The sequence below is a fragment of the Lampris incognitus genome, chromosome 6 (assembly GCF_029633865.1).
Source record: "Lampris incognitus isolate fLamInc1 chromosome 6, fLamInc1.hap2, whole genome shotgun sequence".
In the NCBI taxonomy this organism is placed as follows: Eukaryota; Metazoa; Chordata; class Actinopteri; order Lampriformes; family Lampridae; genus Lampris; species Lampris incognitus.
The window spans coordinates 18,959,024-18,969,169 of NC_079216.1; the positions used below are offsets into that span (position 1 = coordinate 18,959,024).

At 43.2% G+C, this 10,146-nt stretch overlaps 1 protein-coding gene across 1 annotated transcript; it reads left to right on the forward strand.

Moving 5' to 3' along the window:
* Nucleotides 1–3,372: 3,372 nt before the first annotated feature.
* LOC130114478 (uncharacterized) lies at nucleotides 3,373–9,918 on the forward strand. The gene is made up of 3 exons (XM_056282357.1): nucleotides 3,373–3,391; nucleotides 9,079–9,330; nucleotides 9,497–9,918. The coding sequence occupies exons 1-3, from the start codon at nucleotides 3,373–3,375 to the stop codon at nucleotides 9,910–9,912; spliced, it is 687 nt and encodes a 228-aa protein (XP_056138332.1). The 3' UTR covers nucleotides 9,913–9,918.
* Nucleotides 9,919–10,146: the final 228 nt, after the last annotated feature.

Genomic DNA, 10,146 nt, shown 5'->3' on the forward strand with positions numbered 1-10,146 from the left:
GAAAGCATATGACAGGGTGCCGAGAGAGGAGGTGTGATATTGTATATGAGAAGTATGTAGGAGTGGTGCAGGATATGTACGTATATGAGGGAAGTGTGGCAATGGTGAGGTGTGCGGTTGGAATGACAGATAGGTTCAAGGTGGAGGTGGGATTACATCAAGGATCGGCTCTGAGCCCTTTCTTGTTTGCAATGGTGATGGACAGGTTGAAGGACGAGATCAGGCAGGAGTCTCTGTGGACTATGATGTTTGCGGGTGACATTGTGATCTGTAGCGAGAGTAGGGTGCAGGTTGATGAGAGCCTGGAGAGGTGGCGATATGCACTGGAGAGAAGAGGAATGAAAGTCAGTAGGAGTAAGACGGAATACCTATGCGTGAATGAGAGGGAGGACAGTGGAATGGTGAGGATGCAAGGAGTAGAGGTGACGAAGGCGTATCAGTTTAAATACTTGGGGTCAACTGTCCAAAGTAATGGGGAGTGCAGTAGAGAGGTGAAAAAGAGAGTGCAGGCAGGGTGGAGTGGGTGGAGACGAGTGTCAGGAGTGATTTGTGACAGAGGGGTACCAGCAAGAGTTAACGGGAAGGTTTACAAGATGGTTGTGAGACCAGCTATGTTATATGGTTTGGAGACAGTGGCACTGACGAAAAGACAGGAGGCGGAGCTGGAGGTGGCAGGGTTGAAGATGCTAAGATTTTCATTGGGAGTGATGAAGGAGGACAGGATTAGGAACGATTATATTAGAGGGACCGCTCAGGTTGGATAGTCTGGAGACAAAGCAAGAGAGGCAAGATTGAGGTGGCTTGGACATGTGAGGAGAGATGCTGGGTATACTGGGAGAAGGATGCTGAATATGGAGCTGCCAGGGAAGAGTAAAAGAGGAAGTCCAAAGAGGAGGTTTGTGGACGTGATGAGGGAGGACATGCAGGTGGCTGGTGTGACAGAGGAAGATGCAGAAGACAGGAAGAAATGGAAACGGATGATCTGCTGTGGCGACCCCTAGCGGGAGCAACCGAAAGTAGTAGTAGTAGTAGTAGTAGTAGTAGTAGTAGAAACTGTTGTTACTTGAACATCAAAAGTAAAGGGGGAGGAATATGTTGTGCATTGACAGCTTAAGTTTGTCCTTTTTTTCAAAAAGTTTTAGTTACTGTCATGTCCCCCCCTGTTACGTGTTTTATGTCATTGTTCCTCAGTCCTGAGTTGTAAGCAAATACATGCCAACATGCCATTCTCCCTGGTCTCGTGTTTGCTCATTTAGTAGAATGAGTATACAACACCGGTGAGATTTGCATGCTGGAAAATCATATATGCAACGAATCCCTCCACCTGTTGACCATGTTCCTAGTTTCACAAACACATCCCCCAGGTCCAATGGACCGTCACAGCGCTATGCAAACTGCACCCAGGAGTGTCTCTCTGTCTAGTTTGGTCAAGGGGCAAAAAGGGTAGACAATTCTTAACACAGTGCAATAAACAAACGATCCATCCGACTCTCCTAAGGTCAGTTCAAGCTTGACTTTTACCATCTGTTTCATTTGTAAGCTACAGCAGATGTAACAAGACTATATAGCAAGACAGATTTGAGGATCTTGCTTATTTTATTTTGAGCTTGTAAATGCAGTTTGTAGACCTATGCTGAAACTTAAGTGCTAGTGAGAGACAGATGTAACTTCCACATTGTCTCACCCCTTGTTGAATCTCATTAAGAATTTGTTAAATAATGACAACAACATTTCTAAGCCTCGTGGACCCAACATGCCAATGTTATTTTATGTGAGTGTTTGTTGGGTGTTAAGTAGACAAGTAGCAGAACATTTTTTTGCATGACTATCTCAGATAACATTATAGGACTATAAATGCATGTTATAGACTACACATCTGTGTAGGGCATTTTCCAGATGTCTTGTATTCTTCATATGCTGTAGTCATGAAATGTATTGACGGGACTGGTTTCTACTATTCGCAGGGCAGTTGGTAAATCGATCCTCACTGCAGGAGACTCAGATCACAGTGGGCAACAACACAGCTTCACCTACGTCGTCTGTCAGCAACACCACCAACAGCAGCAGTGTTTCATCTACTGGAGTCCAGACATTATCTGGCAATGATTTCTATGAAATGATTTTGTCGCTAATTTTAACAAAGGACTTTGAAGAGGTGATAAAGCATTGCCACACTAAAACTGACACAAAGGTGTGGCTGGGCATCAAGATCTTCATGCTGCTGACTGGTCTGATAGCCAACATTAGCTTAATGTGGATGCTGGTAGGCAATAAAAGGTTGCTGTCAGCATCTGAGGTGCTTGGGCTAAATCTCTCTGCCCTGGACATCCTCTACTGCTTTAGTCTGCCTCTGGATATCTGCAATTCTCTGTATCAGCTCTCTGAAAACGCCCTCTCTGTTGCTGAAGCCTTCTCTGTTCTCATTATCTTCAGCTGCCCACTATTGCTGACGTTTATGTGTTTTGAACGTTACTTGGCAGCAGCACGCCCAGTGGCATATATGAAGCTTGGAAAACCAGAGTACCGTGCTGCCTTATGTGGGCTGGCCTGGCTACTCACCTTGGCTATGGTCCTTTTGGCCTATTTTCTTGGGGTGTTCTCCATGGTCCTGTATTTGGCCCTTACTATATCGATGCTGTTCTTGCTCATGTTGCTGTGTTTGGTGGGTATTGTGTGGGTATTGTGTCAGAGGGGGCCGGGTGAGGGTTCAGGGACTAATGAGCCCCTGAAGAGGAGGGCTCTGAAGAACATTATTGCTGTGATGGTCCCATCGGTTGTGGCATATACTCCTTTGGTGTCCCTCATTCCATATATGGCTGTGATACAATTCCAGGGGTTGCAGTATATTAACAGTGGGCAGTGCTATATTGTGCAGGTGCTCCTGGCTTTCCCAAACATTGGCCTGTATATTGGACCCACATTCTACCTGTCTCGAATCAGGCAGTTAACCTGCTGGAAGAGGGTGGACAAAGAGTTTGGTCAGCAACCATACTCCAAGACACAGGCGGAATAGTAACATACTTGTGAGTGATTGCAAGTTGTGATATTTTTCATGATCGCCTTGTGTGCTTTTTTTGTTTGTTTTTTTAAATCAAGGTAATTGAACAATTCAAGTGTGGTGGTGGGTATTGTTTCAATTTGTTAGCATACAAAAAGACTTTAGGCCTATAGAGTGAAGAAAGGTACGATGCACAGTCTCATTCCTTAATATAAAAGATAGCCAACATAAGCTACCAGAAAGAAGATTGAATTGGGCAACGAGACTAACCAACATCAAATTGTGGACCAAAGTGGTAATCAAAAAATCTAAAATGGAAAAAAGTGAATTTTACCAGTCTGGATAGCCTTGACATAGAGAATATATTCGAGAGCATGACAGTGAGAGTGGAAGGTGAGTCATGTGTGAAATGTGATGGGTTTTCCCCACCATCCATAACATCTTGTAGCTTATTGGAGCCTGTAGTTGAGAGCCTACACTCTGCCAGGCTAGAAGGGAAACTATAAGTAGATATAGCCTAAAGATCCAGTCCAATGTAAACCATAATTTCCAGTCTACGTGTATTTTCAACAGAGGATTTGTTCATGTAAAATTACCAAAAATTGTAGAACTGATGTTGCTGTGAAAATATGACAAGCCCCATGACAAACTATCCACCTGGTTGTCAACACAATTAAAGCATTTTAGAAAACTAATCTGCTTCTGGTGATGAATTACACAATTTGCTATGATTCGATTGGACAATCAACAAATTGTCATCATCAGTCTGTTAGCTGGTCTGCTTTCGAATAGTTGTCTGGTAACATCGTGCAGGTTAGCGAGCTAGCTAGCCGTTAGTAAAGAGTCTGGTGGACTCTGGGCCACGCCTCTTCAACCGCCTGAGCATTGGCTCTGCTCAGACAGTACACTAACATGTTTATAACATATCAAATGATATTTCTGAGGCTGAAAAGAGAAACACTGCTAACATTAATATCCCACAACAAAACCTGTCTGGCTGAATTACAATGATTGAACTGGATCTTCATGCAGATATGATTTTCATGTGTAATGTAAATACATATCTGAAAAGTTGGACTGATGAATATGTTGATTAAACTGAAATTAAATGCTTTATATGGTTCATTCAGTTTCTTGCTCTCCTCCTTGGTTCATTCTCATCTGGCTCTTACTAATCCACGTTATTCAGAGTGCAGTAGACCTGAAGAAAGTTAACATGGAATTAAGGACAATGGAAAAAAATTCCACTCCTCTTCAGCTTGACCCCAAACCAATGAAAATGGGCCTATATTAAAAAAAAAAGACTACACAGGTCTGAAAGTTCAACCTGGAAGACTTGCATGTTGTATTAAGCTATAGACTGTTCTACTACGTTTGTCTATATAGGAAACTTAGAGTAATGGACATTCATTTGTAGGCAAAATAGTGTGTGAAAAATCTCACATCATGGAATGTAGCCTAGTAACTTTAGAAATGATAAAATAGCATGAAAAAAACCATCAGTTTGTCAGTGTGTCACTTTTTTTTTAATGGCCAAATTACACTGCATGACTCAAATTTGAACATATTCGGGATGAGATCAAAACATTTTACGTATGGATTCAAAGATAAAACAATTAAGTCCATGTTCTGAGTCACTCTGGCTTGACATATGGATTGAGGAACAGCGGATCAAATGTTTCTATGACCTCAACGCGTCCATCTTCATGCACCCTCTCCTCCAGCCTGGGTCTGTCCAACGCCACCCACAGCCGGCCGGCTAGATGGCTAGATGAAGGTGCAGTGCCACGTACACAGGGCTCCACCACGGTGTTGTACACAACCCAGTATTGCTCCACGCTCAGGCCATGGATCAGGAAGGGTTGTTCGTCAGTATGAGTGTGTAGCTTGGCGGCGTTTTGCTCCCGCAGATCAGCGAGCATCACTATCTTCAGTTTTGTCTGGGGCACCTTGTTGGCAGAGCTGGCCCTTATATCCAGCGGCACCTGTTTCAGGTAAAATGTCCCATGTTCTGTCTTTGCGCTCTGTTCAGAGGGGCATGACAAAGAAAAACAAAACATTGGACTGTGAATATAAGATTGTAGTTTGTCAGAGAGAAAGACTAAATGCAAAGGAGACATTTTTTAATCCGAGTGTTACAGGTCCCAGGGTGTTGGAATCCCATGAACAGGTAATAATTGTGGACAGCCTGTTAGGAACAGGGGAAAAGAGAAATAACGAGGAGGGACAGTGTTTGCTGTGTTCTTCAGTTCTGCTCATCAGCATCTTTTATTTAAATAACAAATCCTTTTTTTCCCCTCTTATTTATCTTTGTTATCTTTACAAATTCTCAATTGTAGAAAAATAATTACACTGGCTTTTCCTTACTTATACATGAGCTCTCATGAGTGCTAGTCTTATGTCTTTCAGTTAAGATTCATTCAAATCATCCATCAATCCATCCATCCATTATCCCTACCGCTTGTCCTGCTCTCAGGGTCGCGGGGATTCTGGAGCCTATCCCAGCAGTCATGGGCGGCAGGTGGGGAGACACCCTGGACAGGCTATCAGGCCACCACAGGGCCGACACACACACACACACACACGCACACACACACACACACACAAACCTAGGGACAATTTAGTACAACCAATTCACCTGACCTACACGTCTTTGGACTGTGGGAGGAAACTGGAGCTCCCGGAGAACACGCACGCAGACACGGGCAGAACATGCAAACTCCACACTGAGGACAATCTGGGACGATCGCCAAGGTTGCACTACGCCGGGGCTCGAACCCAGAACCTTCTTGCTGTAAGACGACCACGCTAACCACTGCGCCACCATGCCACGAAGAACAGAAGAGCAAAATTAAAAAAAAAAAAAAAACAAACCCAAGAAATAATTTACAGAAAGGTTATGAAATATCATACAGGTAAAATGAAACAAAATAAAACTGAATACTGCTGAAGAATAAATGTTTTACTTTTTAAAACCATGAAAAGTTTAAAACAGAACACTAACTAGCGTTTGACCTACCAGCTAACCAGCATGCTTAGCTACGATCACAAAACCCAAATTAACATCAGTCAACCACCAACACGTTCTCATAGTGCTAGCGAACATTTAAACACCAACATCCAGTGTTGTAGTACTCGAGTCCAGGACTCGGACTCGAGTCCTGATTTTCATGACTCGTGACTCGACTTGGACTTGAGCACTGATGACTCGGACTTGGACTCGGACTCGCGAATTTACTGCATTCGGACTCGGAAGTTGGAGACCCGGACTCGTGACTTTTTAATTGATAAAGACTGTTTTTGTTAGATTTTTTTAAAATAATAGGCCCTATTAAAATATATTGATAGCTATATTAATACTGTAACATTATTCAATTTCGTGTAAGGGCAGGCACGTGGCGTGCATACCTACACGTGGATTCACGTGGCGTGCATACCGTCATGTTCAGTAGCGCGAAGATGCCTAAAGAGACGCCCCGAATTGTGCGCTTTGCTTGCACAGATTTTACAACAAATTCCAGCAAGATCACTGCTAGATGTTCGATATGTAAACGAACTATTGAGGAGAAGACCGGGACAACCTCAAACTTCAACAGACATCTGTCAAGGATGCACCCAGAAAAGTAAGTGATATGCAGTCAGCTGATGATATGGTTGGTGATCAGTTAACGTTAGCTAGCTAGCCATCTAGCTACGGTAACAATAGCCTCTGAAGTAACTCAACCACTGGTCAAAGATGTTGGGTCAGGTCGTGTGGCGGGTATATCATATCACTAGAACCAAGTGAGATTGTATAGGTAAGTTCAGTAACGTTACTGTTAGAATGCTAATGCAGCATTGCACAGAAAAGTCACAGTACGGTTCGCTTTCGGTACGAGCGTGCCATCGATCTCACTAATGATGAGTTGGTAAGTAACACGCAGCGTCTTCGTGTTATAGGGAGATTAAAACTGATTTTTCTTATTTATCATTTAGCTAATTACCAAGTAGCATACACTTAACGGAAAAAACACACCACTCTGAACTACCGTGTTAGCATTAATCTTAACTAGCAATAACAAATCCGCACATTGCAGATCTCCGCCATGAATATTCTCCAAGTGCGGAGAAGGAAGAAGTCTAGCCTATATGCATCCACAAATAATGTTGATAAAATGTGCACAACTTTACAATGCAAATGAAAATAATTGTAGGCTATCACTCGCTAAATGGACTAATTGAAGAAAGCTAATGTGGATGCCGCCACTGGTTTTCTTGAGAGCTGGAGACGGTACAAGATTTGACGGATGTGGCATTCCCCCCCCCCCCCCGATGTACCGAAAACTACCGAACCGTATCGTGATTGGTGACACCGCATAGGCTACTGTAAATATGGGGATATTTTTCTTTGCATATATGCAGCATTGGGTGTGCCAAATTCTAAAAATAGACACGCGCGACGTAGCTTTTGAACAGTACTATGAACTGGCTCTATCTTCTAACAAAATCACACCCTCCCTGACCCATACAGAATAAACATACAGACTCACGGAGGATAGAGAGTTAAAGCTCAGCTAGGTAGCATGTAACATACTTAAATCAATAATTAAATGACTGGGTTTTGCTAATTAATCCCTGTCCTGTTAGTCTCATAAATTATGTATCTTTTCTCATACTTTTCATTTATCCAGCTAGTTTACATTAGTTAATCTACTAATATGGTAATGTTAGTTATATAGATAACTAAATATGTAACTTAACTGGTTATGGTTCAAACCACTATGTGTATAATGTGTAACATTTGTATTGTTATTGCATATTGTTATAGCTATAACGTTACACATTTTTTGCTGTGAGAAAGATTACTTGAAACAGTTTGGCATCAGCAAGCTAAAGTGTGTATCCTATCTTCCCTTAGGTTCCAAGAATACCGTGCCTCCACTGCTTCAGATGTGATGCCAGCTGCTCCAGGTCAGAAGACTATCACATCATTTTTAAATGATGGACAGCAAAGGATGTACGACCTCAAACATCCACGTCGGAAGGCAATAAGTGATGCCCTTGTAAAAGATCTAATCATTAAGTGCTGCTTGCCACTCTCCATTGTTGACAACGAGGACTTCAAGCACTTCCTGCATGTCCTGGACCCTCAGTACCGGCCCATAGCAAGATCCACAATTTCCTCTGTGACCATTCCAGGAATGGTGGAAGTCAAGAAAGAACAGATAAAGAACCAGCTGGCAGAAGCATCGAGTGTTGCTGTTACCACAGACATTTGGAGTGATCGAAAGATGCAGTCATTCCTTGGAGTGACAGCACACACAGTGGCAATGGATAAAAAAAACAGGAACTCAGCCTTCAGTCATATCCTCTTTCCTGCAAAAGAGTGCATGGGAAACACTCAGGAGAGAAGATTGCAATGATGTTTGAATGCTGTGCTGAAGAATACCTGATTAAGGACAAGATCAACTTTGTCATAACTGACAATGCATCCAACATGAGAAAAGCTTTCCAGGCCAGCTTTCCCCTAGAGGATCCTTGTGATGCTGAAGCTCATGATCCCAGCACATTTGAGGACGATGATGAAATATGGCAAGACCTGATGCCAGAAGATCAACAGACAGTCAATGACACTTTGGCTGAGAACTGTAAGATGCAGAGACTATCATGCTTCACACATTCACTGCAGTTGGTCATAAAAGATGGTCTGAAAGACACCAGTGGGCTGTCAAGCACCCTAGCAAAGCTATCCCGTGCAGCCAACCTCCTCCACAGTGGCACCTCGTTTAAAGACTGCTTTGAAGCGTGTTCTGGTGATGCAACAATTCCAACAGCGAATGCCACACGATGGAATTCCACTCTGAAGCAGGTGAAGGCTTATGTGCATTTAGACATGCAAAAGCTGTCCAGTGTGTTGGAATCAGTGGGGCACAAAAGCCTTATCTTATCCCCGCGAGAGTATGCTCAGCTTAAAGAACTGATCGAAGTTCTTGATCCGTTCTTAGAGGCAACCAACCTAACTCAGGGTGAGACTACTGTCACCGTCAGTGTGATTGTCCCCTGTGTCCTCACTCTGCGCTGTTACCTGCAGGAAATAAGAGGAAAAGCCAGATACTGTGGGCCTCTGGTGAGAGCTCTGGAGAGCTCCTTGAAAACAAGGTTTGCAGAGGTTTTCAGTGCAGTCAAGATACCAGGATGTGAGCCGGCTGAAGGAAGAGGCCCCACCAAATTTCCTTTCACCAATGCCTACTTCATAGCATCTGTGTTGGACCCAGCATTTGGCTTCCAGCGGCTAGAACATGATGTGCAGCTGGACAGTGACGTCAAAGATGTGCTGAAGACTGAGATCAAAGGTGAGAAATGTTTTGATTAACGTTAGTTAAGTGATTAACTATTTGATTGTTGTGATGTTTATATCATTGAAGGTGTTACAATAAAGCACATAGGCGTGTCATTTGTCATGTAGGCCTAGTCAATAACATATTTGTAATGAGTCCCCCATGCCCCCTCTCATTTCAGAGTATATAAAGGCAGAGGGTGACAAGCAAGCGGTATCAACAGCAGATGCAGCGGAAGCAACAGGACCAGGGGAAGGTGAACTTTCAGAGTCTCCTCCTGAGAAGCAGTTGAGAATGTTCTCCCACTATAGGAGGACTCCCTCCTCCACCGAGAAGAAGCCGTCTGGCCAGGCTCAGTTGACTGCATACCTCAACTTGATCGCTGAGCAGGACTCTGACTCAGTCCCGTGCCTCAGGTTTTGGCAGCAAAACAAATCCAAATTCCCTACCCTCTATCAGATTGCCACACAGGTATTCTCTATCCCTACCTCCAGTGCACCCATTGAAAGGGTATTTAGTCATGGAGGCATTTTGATGAGGCCTCACCGTGCAAGGTTGAGTAGTTCCATGCTGTCAGATCTTATGTTTTTGAAATGAGACGTGTATGCTTAAAACTAGTGCCACCAGCCTTTTGTTCCTAACTATTCCTGAGAGACAATGTCTTTTGACTAGTTTTTATGAATGTATTGTATGCTGTGGAACTTACTTCTGCACACTGTTTCCACCATTTGCTAATAGCATGCTATTCACAGCTATCAAATGTGTTTTGAAGCACATCCAGTGTTCAGAATGTCAAAGAAATTCAGACTGTTCTAAAATGGTGACAGCTGT